A 24,791-nucleotide genomic window follows, 5' to 3' on the forward strand; every position below is an offset into this window, starting at 1 on the left:
AAAATTTTCTAAGATAGTGCCACCAGCTGGGGACCAAGGATCAAGCACATGGGCCTGAGGGGAACTCTTCACACTCATACCACAGAACTGAGCATTGGTGTGTAGGAATGAACCTCACCTCTAGTTTCAGTAAGGGAAACTAGTAACTAGGACAGACCTGTGGCACTCTTTCAGCCAGATATGTATGTGAGAAAAGACATGGTAGAGAACCTTTGCAGTTCCCTTCAGGGTTTTAAAGCTGTGCTTAGCATTGGCAAAGTCACAGAGTGGTTAGGAAGAGAGAAAGTTGTCCTGAGTAAAGCCCTGAATGCCACCAGAGCTAGACTCTCATTGAATGCAGATAGTGTGGATGCTGGTGAGCCCGGGCCATCTGGGGAGCCTGGGCCAGCCCAGTGAAAACAAGGTAATAAAATGCAGGGAGCCAAGGTGGTGAGATGCTGGCTTTGGGATGTCTGTTCATTTTTGACTGTGTGCCTCAGTTTCCTCCATGTCTATCAGGTCACTGAGGGTCAGCCTCAAGTGTCCTACTGACACAGGCACCAGCTCTTAGCCAATTATTTCATATTGTAGTTATGTCATTACTAGGCTGTGTCTGAGTTATTTTTCTCATTGCTATGGAAAAATACCCGATATGGAAGCAACTTAAGGAAGCTGGTGCTTCTTTTGGCTTCTAGCTTGAGAATAGTCTGTCATGCTGTGGATGGCATGAAGATGACACTGTGAAAGCCAGGTGCAAAGACCATGAGGCAGTGTGGGATGAATGCTTGTGTTCAGCTCAGTTCACCTCTTATTCAGTTCAAGACCCCAGCCCATGGATGGCCAGCCTTCCCACCTAAACTCATCTTATCTAGACCATCTCTCACAGACATGCCTAGAAGCTGAGCGAATTTAGTTACAAGTGTGTGTAGAGGCCTGTCTCCTAGGTGACTTCAGATCTGTTGAGTCAGTCTTAACTATCCCAGAGTGTTATGTTATTATGAGTAGATAGGCGCTTGCTACAAGTGCTGTTTAAAATAAAGTCAAATGAGCCAAGTGAATCTAAAAGCGATTTCTTATCACACTTGACCCCCCCACACACACTTAGGTGCCCATTGATGCAGAATAGCTCCTTCTTACAAAACTTTGTGTTGGCCAGCAGATCTCTAAAGTGACCCCTGGAAAACCAGGCAAAGGAAATTATTCAGTGGAATTGTCTATTTGAGCTGCTTGCCCACTGGGGCCAGCATGTTCAGATGACTTGATCTCTCAGATGTCTTAGAATAACGGACTTACTCGTGAGAAGATTCTATTGTACAGTTCCTGGTGGAGCATGGTCTGTGCTTCCTTTGGTTCTTTTGACTTTCTATAGTGGTGGCACTCAAGCCCAAACAATCCCTTCTGTTCTTTCTTTCCCCAGTGATGGATGTGACAGACATAATAAACGGGAAAGTCGATGATGAAGATAAACAGCACTTCATCCCCTTCCAGGCGTAAGTATGAGAATCCCGTCCTTAACACAACACAACCCGAAAAACCCACAGTTAATAGTTTACTGGTAAGGTTATTTGTTAAGCCCAGTCAGGATTCATTTGTTTTTCAATAATGAGGAATCTATGTAGTCACTGCTGTGGCACATGGAATCAGGAATTGAGAGGACAATGAAATAAGGTTTGTGTATGGTCCCGATGTTCCTTGTGTTCCCAGAATTACCTTATCAGTAGAAAGATTACAATTCCACACTGAGCATATTTCTTTACATAATCGATTTGTTCTCGTAGCAATTCACATTTTCAAAATACAATACTTTCAGATTCATCACAAGAGATTGCTGCTTTTTAAAATAGAAACCAAACAAAGTAATGATGAATTCTTTTGTAAAGCGAGAAATAACACCTTAAAGCTTGTAATCAGGCTGCTGATTTTTTCTGTCTCGGTTTTTTGCTCAGATGAGTGGGTTTTGGCTTTTCCTTTTTTTCCTCCTTTTCCTTTCTTTTCTTTTCTTTCTTTCTTTTTTAAGGCTTTGTCCACTTCTGACCTGAGGTCTTTAGAGAGGTCGAGGGAACATGGGCAAAGCACTTGGGGCCGATTTGTGAGATTAGTCTCTGATTTGCAGCTGGAACCTGTGAGTATGGTGATTGGAGTGAGGCTGGCTCAAGATCGGGGCCACTCCTGAAGAGGAGGGAGAGCTGGGTACTTCAGGTTGATTGCAAGAGACAGCCTCCTCCAGGGGCCTGACCTCCCAGGAGAACGAGCAGTTGGGGTTAGAGTGACCTGCTCTGGGACTCTGCAGTTTCCTCTGTCCTCTTTTCTTTTCCATTTTGTTTTTATTCAAAGACTTCTAGGCTTAAGGTGAATTTCACGTGGGTAGGTGAACATTGCTTTTGAGGTGCTGCCTCAGGAGTATGGGAGGCTTGTGATAATGGGTGTCTGGAGGAGGCCTGTTGTTGGGATGAAGGGAGGCGTGGGATGGGCTTCTCTTGCCTCATACATGCTTCATGAGGGACCACCCTACTCCCTGCAGACTTAAGAACCACTTGTTTAGGATGGGGGCAGTGAGGCATTTTTGTGTGTTAAAAGAATACTCTTTCCTGGGTCGCTCTGTAGAAGATTTTGCATCTTGTGGAGAGGAGTAACTTTAAACTCAGCATCGTATAGACTAAAGTTGGGCTCCAGTACCACATGTTTCACCACAGGCAATTGGAGGCAGAGGTCTCTTGTGGCTTAAATGCTTTCCATTTACTTTTCTGTCTGGTCTTTGCTAACCACTAGCCCCATGTGGCTCTTTATATTAATTACAGCTGAGTAGAATTAAGACGCAGCTCTTCAATCACATCTGTCTGTTTCATGTGTTTATGGCCATGCAGGGCTGGTTGTTGCCATAGTGGGTAGTGTCTTGGTTTCTTTTCCTCTGGCTGTGATGAAATATCCTACACGTGCAACTTAATGGGAAAGGTGGGTTCTTTGTTTGTTGTTTTGTGACTCCCAGTTCAAGGTTACAGTCCATCATTGGAATGTATGCTTGTGCTCAGTTTACTCTCTCCATTTTGTACAGCCCAGGAACTCAGCCAGGGGACGGTACCACTCATAGTGGGCTGGTTTCTCACCTCAGTTAAGGCTGTCAAGAAAATCCCCCCTGTGCATGCCCAGAGTGCTAGCTCTCTAGTGAGTCTAGAGTCTGTCATGTTGACAATAAAGAGTAACCATTGCAGATGTGTAGGTGCTCATTTCCATCTCTGTGGACAGTTATCCTGGATAATCCCACTTGTGGCAAGCATAGATAGCTGCGTTCTGTAGAATTGGGATCCTTCTTTAGCATGTACAGGAAACATTCCCATCCTGGAACAGGTCTGACAAAGTGGGAATAAACAGAACATGCCTCTGTCCGATTATAATACTCAGTTCCTTTGCAATATGACAGGGCTTCCTAATGTTCCTAAGGCTTCAATTTCATCAAGCCACAGGATGTAGGAACACCTAACGATCCTAATAAGTGAATTTCCTTATTGCTCATTTGCCCCCTCTAAAGGTAAACAAAACAAAACAACAACTGCATCAAAGACCAAACACCAAACAAAACATTGGCTTTGGGTATTGGAAAAGCCAGTGAAGAGATATATCAAGTTTTGACTCCTGGTTTCCGTCTGGCCTTTGAGATCACTGCGTGTTGCCACCAGGCTTTGCCATCTGGCCATAGAAGTCCACTTTAAACAGTATTAGCGCACGCTCACCTGTTGTGTTATCTGTGAGTCTTGTTCTTTGAGAGGATGATGGTTACACAGATTAATATCTGCAGAGATAGAAGAAAAAAGTAGCATGATTCTAATAGCAAAATAAGCCTGGAAACTGTTCTCTGGGAAATGTCATGCTAATGAGAACGTTTTTTGCTCCATTAAAATGGATTTATCACCTCACAGGGTTGGTTTTAGGGAGGGAAACAGTGTGTATTCTCTCTCACTCTCTCGTTCATCTCTTTTTAACTTGGTGAAATAAATTAGAACAGTGCTCAGCTCCTTTGAGTTGCTTGGCTCAAGTGATGGATGACATAGTCCTTGTTCCTAGAATTGATTTTAAGCGTTCTCTACCTGATGAATGTTTTTGCACCCTTTTCTTGTTGTGCTTGGTGGCACCACACAGTATTTCTCCTGATGCATGTTGCCTGTGCTGGCTACTCTCACATGCATGGGCTCATGGGCCTACAGATGTTGGTAGTCTGTATTTCGAGTAATATCCAGGGTTCAGCATCCAGACATGATATCCACTAATACTGTTCTCCAAGGACTGAACTACCTTCACATGTGGCTATTGGAGACCATTTTGTGAACACAGTGAGGAACCAAAGGCAGTTTGTTATTAGGTTTGAGGGCTATTTCTGGGGAAGAAAAGGGATCTTGTTTTTGTTTTCTTTTTCATCCCTTCTTGTCCTCAACTAGCTCACCATTAGCTGAGTGGCACAAATGGCCATCAGTATTGAATGCAAGGCCTCTTAGCCACTTTAGACTCAGAGCAGCCCCTTTGGACTGTCCATTAGCAATGGAGTGGAGCCCTGTGCACACGGTCCCTGGGAGTGGGGCACCCTCCTCAGCCGGACCTCTCTCCTGTGGTTCACCATTTTCCTGATCAATGCTTTCCCTGTCTCTCTTGTCACCTATCCTGCCCTTTGTCTTTCGTTGACTCATGACGACTCTTTCATACTCGGTGGTGATGCTATTTTGTGTCCCTCTGTTACTGTCACCCACGGGTCTCTGTGCCCCTTTGTCTCCTGTGGTCTTGGTTGCCCCATGCCCTCCAGGCTCGCATTGGACGACGCCATTCGACACAAGCCGCTGAACATGTCATCCCGTTTCTCACCCAGGGTGGCAGGGGAGAATGACTTCCTTCAAACTGTCATAAACAAAGTCATTGCAGCCAAAGAAGTCAACCACAAGGGACAAGGTGTGTATCTGTTGCTTCTGTCTGTGGGTGTGTGGGGAATCTGGGCTGGGGTGTTGGAACTTGTGGGACTGGCTGGTGCTTCTTCCCCCTGGACGGACAGCTCTGCAGGCTGTCTCACTGATAACCTTTGTAGGTGCCTGGGAACCAGCCTCCTAGGTAAGTGCAGAAGAGGGCAGGAGTGGGATATGGCTGGGACTCTCTGAATAACAGAGGGCCCAGGAGCCTGTAGCACAGGAATCAGCTCTTACTTTTGACCCCTGCTCTTTCCCGGTGCTCCTTGTTCTCTCCTTCTTCTGTCACACCTAACAAAGTACTGGAAGGCTGAGGACATAGCTTGGTTGGTATAGTGCCTGCTTGGCATGCAGGAAGCTCTGAGTTCTGTTCCCAGCACCACAGGAAGTAAGCTTTGATGCTTGTAACCCTAGCTGTTGGGAAGCTAGGGAGATCAGAAATTCAAGGTCATCTAAGGCTATCCAGCTACAACTACAAACAAATAAGCAAGGATATCAACAAGTCAAACCTAAACCAAACCCAGATCCCACAGTAACAGCAACAGAAGTCATGACCTCTGCCCAAAAGGCACAGGCTTACCTCATCTGATTTCCCTCCCCTCTGGCGTGTGCCAGTTCTGATACAGCACTGCCAGTGTTCTGTAGTTGCCCCTCTGTCCCTGAGGGGGAAGTGACTCCTTGTTTCTGTCATCTAAGTAGCCTCCTCCCTCCTTCTTCTCACCCCCTGCTCCCCTTCCTGCTTTCATCATTTTTAACACCACACTGATGCATCCAAGCAGCTGACCTTCTGCTGGTGGAGCTAATGAATCAATCAGCTTTCGCTGCTGACAGTTGGCATTGGGCTGGCCAGGAGACCCGCCAAAAACCAACTGATCATCAAGCCCTACCTCTGACATGGAGGAAAGTAAGTCTTCTTAAGAGATTTCAGACTCTAACCTGCTTTTCACATTTGGGAAAATCCGTGTACCAGGTTGGTCCTCGATCTGGTACACCAGACTATGTACTCAGAGGAGCTTAATGGAACAGCTGCCCTCCTCCCCCAGTCTTCCAAACCAACCATCTCTGTTGTCCCAAGCTATGTTTATTGAGTCTGAAGAATGTTCTGGAAAAGGGAGCTCAAATCACTTCTGTAGTTAGCGTTGGCTTTACCCCACTCTCAGGCCAACTCCATCTAGAATGTTTATAGATTATAGCCTTTGTACATGGAGCAAGTTTAAACTGAACCAAGGCCTCACCCCTTACAGATTACAGCTCTTCCAGTTTGCCCTGTATTTTTAAACCACAGGGTGTCTCTTCAGAGGTAGGAGCTACTACAAGGCCTGACCACTCCCTTATTTCTGGCTCAGCAATCCTTAACCCCGACAGACCTCCAGTTCCTTTTGTAGCTTCATCACAATGCTGTGTTTACCACAGACTCACATAGGATAAATAGTAATAGTGTTAGGCCGACATCAAAACAGCCAGACTCATGGGGCATAGCCAGAATCTGTGAGCTACACAGCAATGGCATGGATTCTGGCTGGCACCTGGATGGGGCTGATAACTCCTGGTATCTTCAGCTACCAAAGAGTAAAGAGAGGTTTCAGATCCTAGTTGAGAATGAGAGACAAGAACATCCATGGCATTTTCAAGGGGGTTACAAGTGTCTTTCTGAATGGACATACTGACTCTTTGCATACTGACAATGCAAACATAATCTTTGCATTTTGAGTCAACAGTATCACCGAGCCAATAGCATCACTAAGTGTGGTTCAGCTAGACCTTGATCTTTCCTCCAGCATTACTAGGAGAGTTGAGGGAGGCTTGGCTAGGGCACAGCTGTGTGTTCTGGGCTCTTCCTGTGGACTCCTGTTTCTATTAGATTGACCTAGGTACCTCCTGAAGCCTGCTCATCTTCCCAGTCTCAACCAGAGGACCCAGACTGGATGATAAGGAGATGATAATATTTGCAAGTGCTAGTGGATTTCTCCACGATCATTCCCCTGGTGCCTCCTCTGAGCTTGCTCTAGGCCTGGGCTAATTCCATCTCTGTAGCATCCAGTTTTCTTGTCACAAAGGCAGAGTATTATGAACATCCTCTCTTCTTTTGGTTGACTAAACCCAGGGTCCTGTGCATGCATATTAAGCATGACACCACTGAGCTACATCCGTGATTCTTTTCTCTTTAACCCTTATGATTCTAGTCCCTGCCTGAGTTCTGGATGTGTATGTGGACAACAGATCCTCATGTCCACACCTGCTTCTGTTGTTTGAGAAGTGATGAATATGCATTGTGTGTTCCATCATTCTGGTGAAACACATGTCAATTCTAAGCATACTTATTCTTTGAGAACTGGCCTCGTTTCCCCCTGTGAGGATTGTACTTTGAACACTGTGCAATCATGACTATCTAATCTCTGTATTTCAATTGTAAGAAGTTGAATTGTGTCACTGATATTCTACTTATCCACCCAGATATTTGAGCAGGCTGTTGGTGAGCATATTTGAAAGCTCATCAGACTCTCTGATGTTACTTAATGTGACTAGGTTTAGTTTGCTGGACTACATGGCAGAATCAGTGGAGAAGGGGACAAGGTAAAGTACCCAGTCCCTTGAGAGTCTAAGTTTCTGCATGCCCAGAGATGCCTGTTGTCCTTTAGTGTGAGCTACAAAAAGAAAGCTAGTAGCCTGGGTGTGTGGACATACATATAGTTCCTGGGAGCATGGGCTAGCGAGCATAATGCACGTCCTTTAGTTCTTTGTGCACACATGCAGTGCATTTCCTGTGACATGGTACATGTGCCCTTTTCTCGGTGCCATTCTCTGATGTCATTCATTGAGATCTCCTCTCCTGGGCACCCTTTTCTCTTTGGGATTCTCATGATCTGGAATTTTCTCTTAGAGAAAAAGGAAAAGGAAACTTGTAAAAATGGGACGACCTTAAACAAGTTGTGTGGGCAGTTCCCGGTGTCTGTGGCTGGGTCTGCTTCTCTGCCCTGTATAGTTCCTTCTCCCTGGCATCTGCTGAACCTCATTCTTTTCTCACTAGCATCTGCCCTTCCTTTCTACCTGGAAGGTCAAAGGGACTTCTTGCTGCTCAGTTCCACCTCCACTCCCCTTCCCACTTGGGTTTCACATTTTGACCATGTGGATGATACATTTCCTGTCTGTCAACTCCACCTCCTTCTCAGCAGGGGCCGCAAGTGGAAAGAACCTTCCATACATGCTTTGGGACTTTCTCTCCCCAACCTAGTGTTCTTAAGAGTGTCACCTAGAGCAGGCTTTCATTTGGAGGATGGTGTAGAGCACCTTCTAAGAATGCCCATAGCAGGTGTTCTGAGAGCTACCTTCCTTCCCTTCGTCTTTCCTGAGTTCTGTCATTTTGACCCCATGTTGGTCTTTCCAAGCCCCTCCGAGGTCTTAGTGAGGCTTCATTCTTTCCTTTCTTCCTTCTTTCCTTTCTTCCTTCCTTCCATCAAATACCTAAGTCTATACTTGTTAGGTGTCCATGCCTCCCCACATATGAGCTTTGTAGTTAGAGAGAATCCTAATCCTACAAGAAGCTCAGAGACCAAAGTGTATATCCCACCATGAGGCTGGCCTGTAGCCTCTCCTGACTCAGTCTTTTCCTATAACTTCCACCTGCAGCTGCTGGGTTATTTTCAGGTCAGAGTCCTGCCTTGCTCCTGAGCTCTTGGGACCTCCTCAGAGCATCATGGTCCTCACTGGCTCCAGGTGCATATCTCTGTGGTGGGTGTGAGCCTCTGAGTTTCTCCCTGCCTTTCTCAGCCTCTACCATAAATGCCACCTTCTGATTTTTCCTAAATTAAGATAATTTCAAAGAACTGTTTGTCCTTGGCACATATGGGTCCACTTCTCTGTCATCTCACAGATTTATGGGTTGATCTCATAGGCAAGGTTTGTACCTGGACTGAGTGTGTGCCACTGAGCTGGGTACCTCTTGCTTGGACATTTGCCTGAGTATTTCTGTTTATGATGCTGCTCTGTAGATTAAAAGGTTTTCAGCCACTGAAAGTGTCTTTAGCCACACACTTGAGGCAAACATGGCTTTGTTTTTCTAGGTTTGTGGGTAACCTTGAAATTACTTCCTGGAGACATCCATCAGATTCGGAAGGAGTTTCCCCACTTGGTGGACAGGACCACAGCTGTGGCCCGCAAGACAGGGTTTCCAGAGATTATCATGCCAGGTAAGGTTAGCCTCTCTCATGGCCTTTGAGCTCCATGCAGTGGTCACTAGCCATGAAGAGCGATGTATGGATAGGAATGTGTGAGAGCTCTTGTGGAGAGAATCTGGAGCACATGACATGTACATTGGCAGAAATGGGGTTGCTAAGAATAACTTTAGTGCTCAAGGGCTGAGACCACAGGAAAGAATGAAGAAAGGAAAGAAGGAAGAAAGGAAAAAAGGAAGAAAGGAAAGAAGGAAGAAAGGAAAGAAGGAAGGAAGGAAGGAAGGAAAGAATGAATGAAGGAAAGAAGGGTGGGTCAGATACCCAGGCTAGTGGCAAGCCTGTCAGAAGGATAATGCTTGCCTTGGGACCTGCTCAGGTAGTGTTCATTATCACACTGATGTAGCTCTGGCTCAGCCATGTATTTTAAGCTATGTGAACTAATACATGAACATTTTTCTTTTATATTTAACAATACTTTCCAGTTTCTAAAAATATCCATATCGATAATCTGATGTTGGCATTGGTATCTGCCCTTGGGATGCATGTTCATATTTATCCTTAATGTATAATTTGGTTTGCAGTTGATGTTTACTTGTGTAGTCTAGGTTGGTCCACAGAAGGAGCTCGAGCACTTCAAGAGTGGTGTTGACTAATTCCAATCAAAATTAAACTACAGCCCAAAGTCACGTGAGCATTGGGCACTGAAAGTAGGGTCAAGCCTCATCATGGTCAACACACCTGGCCTCTGTCATAGGTCTCTAATGCCACATGCTGTGGGAGAAGGTGTTTAGCTCCCCAGGGTCTCTGCTGCCATAGGCATTGTTTTTCAACCATGGGATAGATGCCTTCCATTCTATTCACCCCTCAGGATTGGTGTGAGTTATTGGCTACTCTGTCTGCTGACATTAACAGGTAGGTGAAGTAGGCTAGCCTGGATGACATTGTTGCTCCCTGGATATGAATGGCATGCCAGTCTTGTTCATGGAAATGGGATGGATGATTTGTGAACTTATTGTTTATATTTGGACCTGAGATGCACCCGCATGGGAGAAGATGATGGTGCATTTGTTTGATCCTTTATGATACTCTCACATTTACAGATGTCTTAGTTTTTTCTTGCCCCTTTCTGGACTGTGATAAAATACTCAGACAAAAGCAATTTAAGGGAGAAAGGGTTTCTTTTAGCTCACCATTCAGAATATAGTTCATCATGGTGGGCTTAATAAGCCTTAAGCAGCATAATAGCTGGGCAGCTGCCTCCCCTCCATGCTGTTAGGATCTATTTTCCCATCCATAGCCCCAAGTTATCACTTACTATTTACTATGTTCCATTTGGGCTGCTCTTAACTCCAACTGGGCAACCCTCGGGGCCATTCTCTCTTGACCCTTAACCCGTGGTGGCTTTTCCTTCCTCCTCTCCTGCACATTCTTCTTCCTCCTGGCCCTTTTCCCTCCCAAGCCTGCAAAACCAAAATCCCATTTATGTCTCTTCTGCCTAGCTATTGGCTGTCAGCTTCTGTTTTCACCAATCAGAATTAATTTGGGGGGCAAGGTCACAGGGTCTAAGTGCAGACTCCAGGTCTTAGAGGCCCACACTTAGCATTACAATAGACAGTAAGCCAAAACCTCAACATCTTCTAGCATCTAATGTCTTCTTTCTTATTCACTGCAAATGGTGTCTTTTCTTCTTCTCCCATGATTGTGCAGAAACCTATCTCTGCGAGAATGGTGAACATAGGCATGAGGCTGTGGTGCTTTATCCCCTTGAGGCCTGATAGCCCATGTTACTTCTCTACCTGCTGAGGTTTTTTGGGAAACTGATATATAACCCTCAAATAAAATAAAATATTATGATTTTGAGGGCTAGAGTAATAACTCAGTGGGTAAAATGCTTGCAAGGACCTGAGTTTTAAATGCCTAGAACCCACCTAAAAATGCTGAGCGTGGTGACATATGCTTGCATGGAGTGGATTTGGAGAGAGGCAGATCGCTGAAGCTTATAAGCTAGCCAGCCTACTGAATTGGTGAGGTCTAAGTCAGAGAGAGACTGTCCTAAAATACAAGGTGGATGGTTGTATTACAATGGAGGTTGCCCTCTGGTCTCCATAGCTGTGTGCACATATGCATACAGGTAGAGATTATAGTTTTTGTGTTTTGATAGAATTTTCTGGCTAAGAAACCTACAATTAAGGTGTGCCAAACCAATAAAGCTGCTGAGTGGTGTCTTAGCTCAGGATGTGAAGGGACTTTTCTGAGGTCCCACAGCTGATAAGTGGTAGGTCTTAGGTAGGAAGTCTTGCTTCCTGTAGCCCCAGCCTCATGCTTGAATCTTTTTTAACCTCTCTTGTGGAGAGTATCTGCCATGGCAGCCACCATGGCTGTTGGAGCAACCCACTGGGACCATTACAATAATGACTTTTAAATGCAACTTTAATTTAATAGTTGGATCCATTAAAAGCCAAAATAGAGCAATTTTTTAAAAAGCACAATAAAAAAAAAAAACAAGAAAGCAAGAAAAGGCTTTTTTTTTCCTTAAGAAGTCTTCATCTTTAAGCACAACTGGGGTCCAATGCACTCTACTTTTCTGTGCAGAGCTGGATTGAGCGAGGATGGGGCCAGGCAGGCTGAGAAGTAGTTAGCAGATCAGTGCAAATGCTTCCTCTCCATCAGGAAGCTAGGGAAGCTTGCAGCTTTTCCAGCTCACATGTTCTCAACGGAAAGAAGACTCTAATCTACCCTCATCACAATGAAAGGTCCACTTTATACTAAAATGTATGAGGTTTATGTAGTGGCACACCCTTGATAGCTCAGCACTTGGAAGGCTGAGGCAGGATTGTTGTAAACTGGGGGCCACCTTGGGTTACAAGTGAGATCCTAAATAAAAACAAAAGAAAACAAAAACCTACCCTCACCGCTTGCAAAACTCTGTTCGGTTCTTACAGTTCTGCAGTTCCGTTTTGTTCTTCCCACTAGATCTCTGATAGCTACTTGCTAGAAGAGAAGGACAACACAGAAAGTTCTCTGTGACCTGCCTCTGTCCCTGGTCCTAGTTCTCATTCTCAGTAAGCTTTCAGTTCAAGGCTCGAATTCTGACAGTTCAAAGGAAGCAAAGGAGAACTAGCAAAAAGAAGTGCTAGTTATCTTGTGCATGTGTGTGCTGGTTGCTAAGGACACAGTGATATCCCATGGGAGGCTTACATGTGTCTCTGTTGATCATGGGATGCTACAAAGGGTCTATGTCCTTCTAGCTCCATCAGTGGCATTGGGGCCACTCTGAATACCTCACAGAGGTACAGAGATGAAGTTGATACAAATAGGTTTTGCTGTGCCTTAGAAGCTCAGACTGTTTTGTAGGAAATACTTCAGAACTATCTAATGCAGTATTTATAAGTGCTTCCAACAATTTGGCTAAATTCACAGTTATGCTATGAATGATGGATTGCTATTAAAGATATAATTTTCCCCTAGGTGATGTTCGAAATGATATCTATGTGACATTAGTTCAAGGGGATTTTGATAAAGGCAGTAAAACAACCGCCAAGAACGTGGAGGTGACGGTGTCTGTCTATGATGAAGACGGGAAGCGATTAGAGGTATCTCTTTCTGCCGAGTCTTGTCTGTAGCGTTCAAGTTCAACTATGTAAATGTCCCCCTTGGCTCTGCTGCAGGAACTGAGGTGTTTTTGATTGGCTGTGTTATCTCATATGTTGGGATATGTGTTGGTGCCTGGCTCCTTTTTCCCTGCTTGTCATTGTGTCCTGGGGATCTGTCCACTAACCTGTCTCAGGGCATCCCTGTAGACTTTTTTTTTTTATCACATTTCTTGCTAAGATGTAGAAAGGGGCCTTGTTTCTTACTGTAATCCCCCAGAGATAGATCAGTGACCGTTACTTTCAGTATCTGAGAGATGAGGAAATGGAATCTGAGGTATTACACTACTTACTCAGGGTCAGATAATGAGGTGGCCTTTTAGGATCATCTGTCTTATCTCTCTTGTGCCCAAAGTGACCAATACCTCCTTTTCATGGTAAAGCAGCCAGCAGAATCCACCCGAGTGACCCAGGGGCTGTGGTTCCCTCTGATGAGCAGAGCAGGTGCCCCTCTAGGTACCACTGGACTAGACAGCAATTGCTGGGCTGGTACTTGGGCTCAGCTGTGTGTAACAGAGCTCACATCATTTCTCCCTGTCTGGCCTTGTCTGGTGTCACTTATTTCTCTAGAAGATTTGAGGGATACTGCCCTGGCCTCTGGGGCATTAGTGGTATGAATCTGGTTGAAGGATTTGGCAGGCAATCCTCATGGCTAGAGTAATGAATCTGTCTGGTGGACAACCTTTGCTTTTAGCTCCACTGAGTGAATCAGGCAAGTGTTCTCAGATTGTAATTTGAAGTGAGTTGGGGAGGGGACAGGAGAAGTAGTAGTCAAGGTTTGCCCCATGGTTCACAATTGTCTGTACCTCCAGGGTCTGAGGCTATTATATAGACTGACCACTGGCACAGGCGGACCTGTCCCTTCCTTCTGGGGACCAAATGCAGTGGTTTATTGGAAGCCTAGATGACTACCTCTCCTCCTTTAGTGGGTGCAACAGGAATATGTAGTGACAGGCACTGTGATATCAAATGTTAACACTTTTAAAAACTAAATAATTAAAAAATATTACTCATTTTGTATGTGTGTGTGTGTGTGTGTGTGTGCGTGTGTGCGTATGTGTGTGTGTGTGTGCATGTCTACACATAAAGGCATCAGTTCTCTGCTTCTACCGTGCAGGTCCTGGGGTTGAACTCTGGTTGTCAGGCTTGGCACCAAGAGCCTTTAGCTACTAAGCCAACTCAGCTTTCCTAACATGAACTCTTTCTTTATGCCTTTTCCTAAAGCATGTGATTTTCCCCGGTGCTGGTGATGAAGCGATCTCCGAGTACAAATCGGTGATTTATTACCAAGTGAAGCAGCCTCGCTGGTTTGAGACCCTTAAGGTATTGGATTTCTATGGTCATTTCAACCCTGGGGCCTGATTGTGAAATCCTCCCTCATACCACAGAAAGCAAAGTTGCTCAAGGTCAAAAAGGACCTACCCAAGTCATTCCTCTAATACACTTACTGTTTTTTCCCTCAAATGTAAAAAGAGGACTTGGATGGAGATGAACCATCACATCTTCAAGATAGCTATTGTCTTTCTCCTCAAGTCTGGTGTGTGTGGTCTGCTGCCCCTGTACCACACAGGAAGGAGGGAGGATGTCAGTGTGTGGAGTTTATTGTTAAGAAGTGGGTCTGCTTTTTGTGACATTGTCACAGTGCTTTCCTAGTGCAGCTCATAATGCCATGGTGCCTCCCCCACTACACCCCACTGTCATGTGTAACTACTACCGCCCCAGCACCTACCCTAAGAATCTGAGTTGCATAAAGTAAAGCCTGGGCCCCTGGAATATAGATGCTGACATGAACATAAGGGGCAGCCTTTGCTTATAGGCCGCACGCATGAGGCCTTGTTCGCTGGCCATAATGTAACAGGAAAGCTTTCTTGCTGTGGCTGCGGATGGGATGTAGATACCTTTATGTAGCGGCTACAATGAAGACAACGACTTTCAAAAATAGAATCTGAGCAGTGTGCATCTGAGTGTTAACACAGAAAAATATCTAGCTGTCTAGCAGAGTTGGCTTGGTGTCCTTCACAATATTATCTTGTTTAAATTTTCAAAAGACATTTTGCCTTTGGCAGAAATCATATACGGATAAGATAGACAGTGTTTTCATTTCTCTGGTGCCCGAGTGTTTATCCTGCTGCTGATAACTAGGCTGAATGAAGCACTTCCTGCTGGAAGATGTTGGGATAGGTACTCACATAGCCCTTTTGGTCCTTCAAGGTGGCCATCCCTATTGAAGACGTGAACCGGAGTCACCTTCGATTTACCTTCCGCCATAGATCCTCGCAGGACTGTAAGTAATGGACCACTTTATCAGTGTTTGTTTTCAAGGGAAAAGCTTAGCAGGCAGCACCTGCTCTGAATTGCTTTAGGGCATGGCTGTCATTTACAGTGATGTCATGGCTCCTGGGCCATTTCTTTCACCTGAACTTGCCCCTGGAGAACATCATGGAACAGATCTTAGGGAAATTTATTTTCTGCTTCCCTCTGGGATAGGCGGTGCACCTGTTCCTTACTCCTCTTTCTCATGCCTCTCTTCCTCGTCTTCAAAGATTTTATTTTTACTTGTGTGTCTATGTGTGTGTCTGAGTGTTGGTTTGTGGACTCGAGTGCAGTGCCAATGGAGGGAGCCACGGACGTCAGATTCCCTGGAGCTGGAGTTGCACACTGTTGCAAGCTGCCCTGTGTAGGTGCTGTGGACTGAGCTCAGCTCCTCTGCGGGAGTGCTTAACTGTGAGCTATCATTCAAGCCCCATTTCTTCTTTGACTTACCCCATGCCAGTCCATTAGGAAAGTCACTGAAACACAACAAACAATTTGGAAAATTGCTGCTTAGTGTTCTTTGTCTTAGAATAGAGAACTTGAACCTCCTTTGTATTTGTTGGTGTGATTGCTGGAGCTTAGCTGGAGCTCTCGTAGGCATTGGTGCAACTTTGCCCTTCATACCAAGCCTAGAGGAAGGAACGTGTCTTCACATTTTCTCCTTCCTGAAAGAATTGATCTCTGATTACTGAAGCTGATTCCATCACACAGACCAAATTAAGAGTCTGCTAAGGATGTAGCTCCATGCTAGACACTAAACTATCACAGAAGGACGATACAATGACTTCCTGTTCTCCGTTGACTAAAATGCGTGACACTGGGTTGGGTATACTTATAGCTAGATGGGATCAGTGAGAAGGGTGCTGTGTTATAGTGTGCCTCAGATGACCGCATGGGGGCCACATGGGGAGGCAATTAGTTCTAGACTCTGTTGCAGATTCCTAAGTACAAGTCTCTCTGATCTTTGCCTAGGACAGAAGTACCATCCATTAGTTCATCTTCAGCACACCACTGGCTCCTGAAAGGACCCATTACTGTAATGAAGTTTTCCTCTGTCTCCATTTGATAGTTTCTGGGGACTCAGGCCCTCCCTGTGGTCAGGTGTATGTGACAGGTGTATGTATGAAGCTACAGAACAGTGGCCTGCTGGGCTGAAGATACGCCAAGGCTTCTTATTGGAAGGTTTGTGGTCTGCAGAAGGCCACTGAGAAAACCTGAGCCTTTGGAGGATTTAGGAGGAAGAGGGCATAAAACCGCAGAGCTGGAGAGCCATATGTGATATCAGCTTACAAGGTGTGCAAGTCCAGGAAGCGGTTAAACAAAGGCTCTAGAACAGCTAGGAGCCCGAGTGGTGGATGAGTATGGGATGGAAGGGGAGCATAGCAGCTACCTCTCCCAATCCCATCCTAGCAGTGAGAAAAGGTTAGGAGTTGAGTTAGAGGGCCAGCAGTTGTCAGTTTAAATGTGATGTTTAGGTGAGTGAAGACCAGCTAGTAGAGAGGTGGGGTTTCCCCATTGTGTTTGCCATAGGGCTCAGTCATGTTTGGGCCAGCAGGCAGAGGGAGGGTGTCTAGTCAATGCACAGAGTGCCCTAAAACCCTAGGGTGATAGGCACAATCACTGACTGTGAGCTTACATTCTTGAGGCTCATATGGGAGCTTCACTATGTTGTATGGATCAAATACAACCAGAAGCCCTTGCACAGTCATTGTTCCTGGCCTGAATTCTCATGTTATATATGAAGAACTCTGGGTAGAGGTTTTAAGTTAGTGGCCCCTAAAACAGCTTAGGGTCTAGCCTGTGACTTAGTGCTATACTAGAGTGCCTCTGAAGAATGGCTTCCATCTTCTAGTCTTTGATAGTGCCTGTCTATATGACAAGGAGATGGGAGGGTCCCCTATTGTAGACTCTGGGCTAAGTGGTAGCATAGGATTAGTATACAGAACCACCTGAGGAATGATAGCCAGGAATAAAATATGACCTGACAGAAATGAGATGTGGTCAGATGGGGACTGGTGAAAGGGCTTCTCTGGGCACAGGTGTGACCTGCACAGGTGTCACAGCCTAGGTGTCTTCAAGATGTAGGCCACCGCTCTACTGAGAGGACAAGAGGAGCTTAGGTACTCTTGGAAAGGTGGAGAGACCATCTGTAGAGCAGGCTTGGCTTCCTGGACACACATTATCCCAAGGCTAGTAAGAGGCTGTGGGGCCTTCTGTGGAGGAAGCATAGTTGGTAAGAGATGTAGACTCCATAGAGGACAGTGTCAGAATCACTCTGGAGCCACTTTCTTACCAAATTCATCCCCTTAATTAATGAATTACACTGGGTAGAGGGAGATCTCCAGCATTCTAATTTTACAAATCCTTATTTTTCTCTTCAGTTTTAAGTACTCATTACAGACAAGATGCTATCACCCGATATGCCATACACATTTGCATAATTAATGAAGTCTCCAAGGCCACAGCTTATGTGTTTCTGGAGACATGTTGAGCATTGTAAAAGTGATACTCATGAGATCTTGTTTGACAGCTACTGAGGGCAGCCATAGGGTCGGTTACGGCTGGGCCTGAGTACACATACCCTGGGTCTGAGAAAGAAAAATATTCAGTACACATTGTCTACTTTTGTAGTTTGTTCACTAGTCACACACGAGCTGCTTTCCACTTTAGAGCAAGGCCTGGAGAAGAAGAAGCGATGGGATGTCCCCTGTCATGATCTATGTTGGAGTAGCTTGGTGTTGACATACGTGGACACGCCCTACTGGCAACTTGTTGGCACATCAGTTCATGTGTGTTACACATATGTCTTCATGGTCTAGCCAGAAGCTGAGTCTTTCTGGATTGGAGCAGGCTTGCCTGGGTAGAGAAGCTCTGGCTCCTCTTCAAGAACATGTGGGTTCCTACTACATAGTTTACAGGACTCTGTGAGCTTATTCTAGAATAATCCACCTACTTTTGTTGTGGCTTTTAGCAAGCATATGCTGGACAGTGACCCTTGAGTCTTGAAGATGCAGTGGTAATGAATGATGTCCCTTTTTAGTGCCACTCAGTGGTAGACTCAGAAGATGCTGTTGACTGATAATTGCCATTGCATGCATGTCTAGGGATTGCTGCTCCCCTGGGGGCTCAAGCTTAGCAGGAGTGATCCCTTCACATGTTCTGCTGCTCTTCCTAAAGCTATATTTTAGATTAAGAAGGAACATCTGTTTTTATGTCTCTATTTTTTGGTTGGTTGACTGTCCTTTAGTTAGCAAGCATTTACTGAGCCCCTATTGTATATAAGGCAGTCAACTATCAAAATGCATAAGATTTTTGGGCATGGAGGTCAAGGGGTGAAAGTTTTGAGCTCCTCATCTGGAGGAGGATGGCTGTGTGCTCCTTCTATGTCTCACCTCTGTCCTTCCTTTTTGGACAGACTTTTTTTTAAGGATTTATTTATTTTATATTTGTGAGTAAACTGTAGCTATCTTCAGACACACCAGAAGAGGGCACCTGATCTCCTTACAGATGGTTGTAAGCCACCATGTGGTTGCTGGGATTTGAACTCAGGACCTCCGGAAGAGCAGCCAGTGCTCTTAACCACTGAGGCATCTCTCCAGCCCCCTTGGACAGACTTTTGAATACTCACTCTTGACACTCTTGGCAGCTTGTGGAAATCATCTCTTTAGTCTTGTCTCTTGTTTGTGACCTTACGTTACCTGTCCCTGATGTTCTATGGCTCTCACTCATCACTCACCATCCACATTGGCCTTCTACCCCCAGCTGGGTCCTCATTAGTACTGGACATTGGTATTGTACCCTTTCTTCCTGGCACATGGTCCATCTACTTTCTCAGATCCACCTTCTCTGACCACCCTCCCACAGGGCCTCTCATCCTTTATTCTTGTGCAAGCCTCCAGATTTTGCTTCCTTTGTGACGTGAAAGAGCTTACTTATTTGTTGGTCCTCTCCCTAACTAGTGCCTGTATTTGTTTGTCATGTTTATTTCATGTGTTGGAAAATGGCATACAGACAGACATATACACATTTACTTGTATATACTCATGCGCGCGCACACACACACACACACTCACACACATATGCACACACACATATATATACACACACGTATACACACATAGATACATATTTACATCCACACACATATATACAACTATACATATATACTCACACGTAGTTGGATACATATGTATATATATCTACAGATATGTACATATACACTGTACCTCAAAATATATACATTCATATATGTACATACATATGTACACATATGCTTGTATATATATGCATATACATACACAAACATATATACACATATATACATACATGGACATACAGATATATACACATATATGTATACATATATAAACACATAGAAACATACATACACATGTATGTATATACAGTATATACATACATACCTACACATGTACACCCCCACACAGACCCATACATACTCAGAAACCCTTAGATTCCAGGGCTCAGTAGACAGATAGTAGCAGTAACATAACAACATATGTGCCAGTGTTGAGGACCATGAAGAAAACCCATCAGATGCTGATAACATGTGAACAGGCAGCTGATTGTGTTAGATGCTGTGCAGAAGCCTGAAGGAAGGGAGAGCATGAGCCCAGCATGCAGGCGTGGCTGTTGTACTTTCTTGCTAAAGGCCCTAGAACTTCTCACAGGGTCTTCTGTCCCCTAGAGGTAGGTGGTGCGCACTAGGACCCTGCAGTTTCTGTATTTCCAAGCAGTTTTCCTCCCTGCACTGGCCCTTTCCCATGTCCTAGGTTTATTCCCCTGTTCACATCCTAGTCTCTCTGTTCCTGTTCAAACCATGCCATGCTCACTTTGGTTCTTCCTACTTACTTTGGAATTGTAGCGTTGTGAGCTTTCCTTTACATTCTTCTGCAAAACCTTCCTGGCTTTATTCTGGAATCCGCTCCCATGCTCCACAGTTTCTTCTTCCCTGAGACTTTGAACTAGTTTGAGGACAGTAGATCCTTCTGCTGTGAATCTTCCTGTTGGTGACCTTGGGGTCCGTCTCTCCATCCTCCATTGGCTTCACCTGTGCAGGCTGGCTACTGTCTTCACAAAGGGTGTCTTTGTAGCATGAGCTAATGTCACTTTGACTATAGTTGAGGGTAATGATTGCTTTTCTTCGCAGCCAAGGATAAATCTGAGAAGATCTTCGCACTGGCCTTTGTGAAGCTGATGAGATACGATGGGACCACCCTGAGAGACGGGGAGCATGACCTTATTGTCTACAAGGTGCACACATCGTCCTAGGGACCCTGGGAGCCCTGATAGGATCAGGCCCTCGTGAAGCCCTCACCTGAGCTGAGCTGTGAGCTTTTCATGGCTGTGACAAAATGCCTGAGCAAAGCAATAAAGGGGGGCAGGGTGTGCTTTTGATTCTTCTTGGTGGGGAGGGTGTGATGAGCATCTCTTATCCATGTGGCCAGGAAACAGAGAAGAATACTGTGGGAGGAGACTTTGTCTTAGCCCATCAGGGTCCCCAGTCTTCATGTGTACCTAGTTTCAGGAGGTAACTTTTCCCTCATAGTTATTCAGTTCTCTGTCATGGACACACTTAGAACTTCTCGCTTCAGTCAAGCCTGTGATCAAGATGAACACATCACAGTTGACATTTCTCACCAGAGGACAGAGCTGCTCTGTAGCATGGAGCTACATTTAATTATGTAAATGAGCAGTTTATGATGACCAGCCCTTTTGCTGTTCCTAACAGGAGAAGATGACAGGCAATAACACATTCCGTGCTGTATATGAAGGCTGAGGATGGGAATTAATCCACAGGAAGAGGGAAGATCGTTAAAGTACATTGTAGAACATGACATAAAAGGGGGTGTGGGCATTGAAAGAAGCCAGAATAATAAAGCATGCTAAACCTGGAGTGTTGCCTCAGTGAATGTTTGTCACAGTGTATGATCAAACCCACAGGCTGAAGCCAAAAAGCTGGAAGATGCAGCCACATACTTGAGCCTCCCCAGTACCAAGGGGGAGTTGGAAGAAAAGGGCCACTCAGCCACTGGCAAAGGAATGCAGAGTCTTGGGAGTTGTACCATCAGCAAAGACTCTTTCCAGATCTCCACGCTGGTGTGTTCCACGAAACTGACCCAGAATGGTGAGTTCTGGAATTCCTCCCTCTCAAACACATCCCTTTTGGCTGCTTGCTGACTGGAGGAGTTTCCTGTGGGTGCATGGGCGTCATCCACTCTGTCCTTTGATAAGGACCCACATAGGTGTCGATGCCTTTGGGAAGAGGAAGTGGCATCCGTCAGAGTTTAAAATTCATACTTCTATTTTGGTCTGAGGACTAACTTAGCAGGGAGATTAAACAATGAAAGGACTTATTTTTATTTTTAACTGTGTTTATTTGCGGTATATGTGGGGGCAGTCAGAGGACACATCGGCTTCTTTCCTTTCTCTGTGTGAATAGTGGGGATTGAACTCAGTTCATCAAGCTTGTGACCATAGTCACTCAGCTATCTTGTCAGCTCTGGAGTTCCTCTTTAAGATGCTTTCCAGCAAAAAAAAGGAAACAAGGCATCAAGGAAAGTATACAAGATTCGAAATCACATCAGAGAAGTAGAGTTGAACCTTGGTTCTATATTAACCCTGGAAATGACCTTGAACAAAGATACTTTTAACCCAGCTGTCTTCCAGAGCTTTCTGACTAGTATACCCACTGTCAGATGTGAGGTACTCCCTTTTATGTGTCTTCCTCTGTCTTAATTCTCCTTGAGATAATTCCCAGTTATCTTTCTTTGGAGAAGTTGGTTGGCCTGACATGTTTAGGCCCCCTGCTTGCAGTGTGAGATAAGACCTCCTTGTTGGTTCTAGTACACTAAGCTCAACCTAATGTGACAGGTCACTCATCATCAGCTGATGCCTCATGTCCCTGGGCCGGCTGAGTTCATTTCCCACTGCTTGCAGCCTCCTCAGAGTCATGGCAGTCCGGTGGAGATACTTCTTATTCTGAGCACACCAGTACCGTTGCCGTGACTCTGTCTGGAGGAGGCAGAGGCTCTCTGCACAAATCCTTCATTTAAAAATCGCATCCTCCTAATGTGGCCGTATCACAGCTGTGCAGAGACTTTATGCTCTCTTGAAATGGAGCTTGAAAATCCAATTTTTTTCCCCTCTTAACTGCCTGATAGGAGTTGTGATTATTAATGTCCGTCATTATCAGGAATCACATCTCTGTGTTTGCCTGTCAGTCATGGCTGGAGTTTGAGATTTGCCGAGGAGCAGGCATCTTTTGGATTAACCTAGCGCAGAAGAACCCCGTCCTTTGGAAGATGGGACTCTGGAAGGGAGAAATGTTGCTGTCCTGAGGGTTTAGGAATGCCAGCTTTTGGGTTAGATGTCTTTCAGACATTCTCCACCTGCTCCTTCCATCTCTCATTCTCAGCTTTACCCAGTGAGGCTTTCCCCCCATTGCCCTCCTGAGTAAAATATTAGTGAGGGGCTGTAAGGCATCCAGACATGTCTGGGTTGTTTGAGTCTATGTGAACACTGATACTTTGGGACCATTTGGACACTTGCTGGTTGCCAAGTCACCATGGGTTTGAATCATTTCTGAAGGGTCCTTACTTACTGCCTGTGGTGATCTCCACCAGCAAATGACTCCCCCCATTTCCGCACTTCGCAGAGAGACTGGATTTGTGCAAGTGGTGGGGGAAGGGAGGATTGTGCAGGAGTTTGGTTCTCAGGGACATGAGTCAGCTGTGTGGGCTCCAGCTAGCGACTGGGCTGTGCAAAGAATGTCCCAGTACTAGGAATGAGATTCTCAGATTTAACCAAACTGGGGTACATGAACTAATGTTTGTGCCTCATTCAATGCAGGCTAAAGGTATTATCCCTGGCTGGGTCATTGGCCCCAAGTGTCATGCATCAGTGTCTCAGCATGTGCTGAGATCTGCCAGCTCTGTGTCACTTTGGAGGAAGCCACTGTCTTATATGTGGGTCAATGTTCCAGATGCATTGCTAGTTGTTGCCTGAAATTTGATCAAATTTCCTATCAAAACAAGTCTCATCCACAATATCTCTTTAAAACTACACATCTGAGAGTTGGGGGGAGGGGAGAACCTCCAAGGGTGGTGTGTGGATTCCTTTTTCACCTTATAGCTCCTTGAATCTCACCATCTGCAGGGTGATTCCCTCCCTGGTACCCAGGGAGAGAGCCCTGTTCTCTGCTGCAGCTGTTGCCAAGCAACAAGGAAATTCCAAAGTGATGCTGCTTACTGAACAGAAGGAGGAATCTGGCTTTCATTTCATGCCAGCATTGATACCCCTTTTTGGGATTGTGCCATGCCAGGAGTGTATTAGATGGGGGTGCCCTAGTTGGCGCCTGAGTGTGGAGTCCCAAATTCTCCTCTGAGGGAATCATTTTCCTGAAACCATAATTTGTTCTCGAAAAGTTCCATTACTTAGGGAAAAAAGCAGGGGCTGAATTATTCATCAAGGTTTGTATTAAAGATCCCTGTCCTCAGCGCTGTGTGGGCTGCCATAGGGGATAGGAAAAGAACTGTAAGATATGATCCCTCGTCTCAATTAGCTTACTGTATAATGAGAGGGAAAGGAGTCATGAAACAAAGAATAATTATGAGTCCAGCTGTGTTGAGTCCCTGGGAATGGAGGCCTTTCCTGACTGGGTAGCTCTGTAAGGGAGGGACAAGCTGTTTCTTTAAGCACCCCCTAATGAGGTGATTTATTAATTTTCTCATTTGAACTTTTTCCTCATATTTGTAATACAGAGCCCAGATGGGCAACACAAACATTATAATCCCAGTTTTTTGTCGGGTGGGATGGGGTGTGGCTGCTGAGGCAGGAGAATTTACAAGTTTAAATACAATCTGGGTTCTTCAGTGAGCTCCAGGCTAGTCTGATGCATCAAATGAGCCCTGACTCAAAAACAAACAAACAAACAAAAAACCCCCCAAACCCAAAAAACAAAAAACAAAAAACAACCCTGACCAAAAAAAGGAAAAGAAAAACTGTAAACCAATAACAACAAAATAACACCTTCTCAAGAATAAGTAAATAACTAAAAACTGAAAGTTGCAGTATAGAGACCAGGCTCAGCCCAGGCACATGATCCGTGACACCAGCTTGGAAGGAATGGGGCTTAGATGATGCATTGGTCTCTATTAGAGAGACATTGATCACTTGTGAGATGGAGAAACCCTCAACCCTTGGATCAGAAGTGTCAGGTCAAGATGGACCCTTTCTTGTTACTTTACTTTCAGTTAGAATCACAACATCCTGCCCAGACTTTCTAGCTCCTTTCATATTTGAAGGGCAGCTGCTTGTCTGTTTCGATAAGCTTGCCTACATGTTGTAACATTGGGTTCTTTGAGCTGCCCTGCAAATTATGCAGCATTGTATCCACTGTTCAGACAAGGAGACAAGGGAAACTCCCTGCCCAGTGTTCTGTAGTTACTGTGTGACTCAGCTGGCTTTACATAATCCACACTGTATGTGGGTGCTGAGTGCCACCCCCCTCTGGTTTACTCTTCTAGTTATCAGTGATGCCTGAGGTGATGAGAAACACATGAAAATCTGTATGGGGTGTAGGTGGCTTTTGTGTGGTCTGATTTTGAAATTAGAATGCATGTCTGTTTACCAAATTCTTACCTAGATTGTGGAGAGCTGCGAAGCACCGCATCTCAAAGATGGCGCTGGCCGCCGCCCCCCGCCAGTCTGATGGC

At 45.2% G+C, this 24,791-nt stretch overlaps 1 protein-coding gene across 2 annotated transcripts in view; it reads left to right on the forward strand.

Annotated features, from left to right (window-relative positions):
• Dock1 (dedicator of cytokinesis 1) overlaps positions 1–24,791 on the forward strand; it is a 506,850-nt gene that overhangs the window by 82,687 nt on the left and 399,372 nt on the right. Inside the window, exons 11-18 of one of the 2 annotated variants that reach the window (XM_031388636.1) lie at positions 1,397–1,469; positions 4,832–4,911; positions 8,984–9,109; positions 12,563–12,687; positions 13,969–14,067; positions 14,956–15,028; positions 20,225–20,328; positions 21,019–21,202. In XM_031388636.1, the coding sequence (XP_031244496.1) occupies positions 1,397–1,469; positions 4,832–4,911; positions 8,984–9,109; positions 12,563–12,687; positions 13,969–14,067; positions 14,956–15,028; positions 20,225–20,328; positions 21,019–21,202 (864 nt within the window). Of the gene's footprint in view, positions 1–1,396; positions 1,470–4,768; positions 4,912–8,983; positions 9,110–12,562; positions 12,688–13,968; positions 14,068–14,955; positions 15,029–20,224; positions 20,329–21,018; positions 21,203–24,791 lie in introns of both variants that reach the window. The other variant, XM_031388635.1, reaches the window with a different exon arrangement.

Source organism: Mastomys coucha, unplaced genomic scaffold (genome assembly GCF_008632895.1).
Source record: "Mastomys coucha isolate ucsf_1 unplaced genomic scaffold, UCSF_Mcou_1 pScaffold21, whole genome shotgun sequence".
In the NCBI taxonomy this organism is placed as follows: Eukaryota; Metazoa; Chordata; class Mammalia; order Rodentia; family Muridae; genus Mastomys; species Mastomys coucha.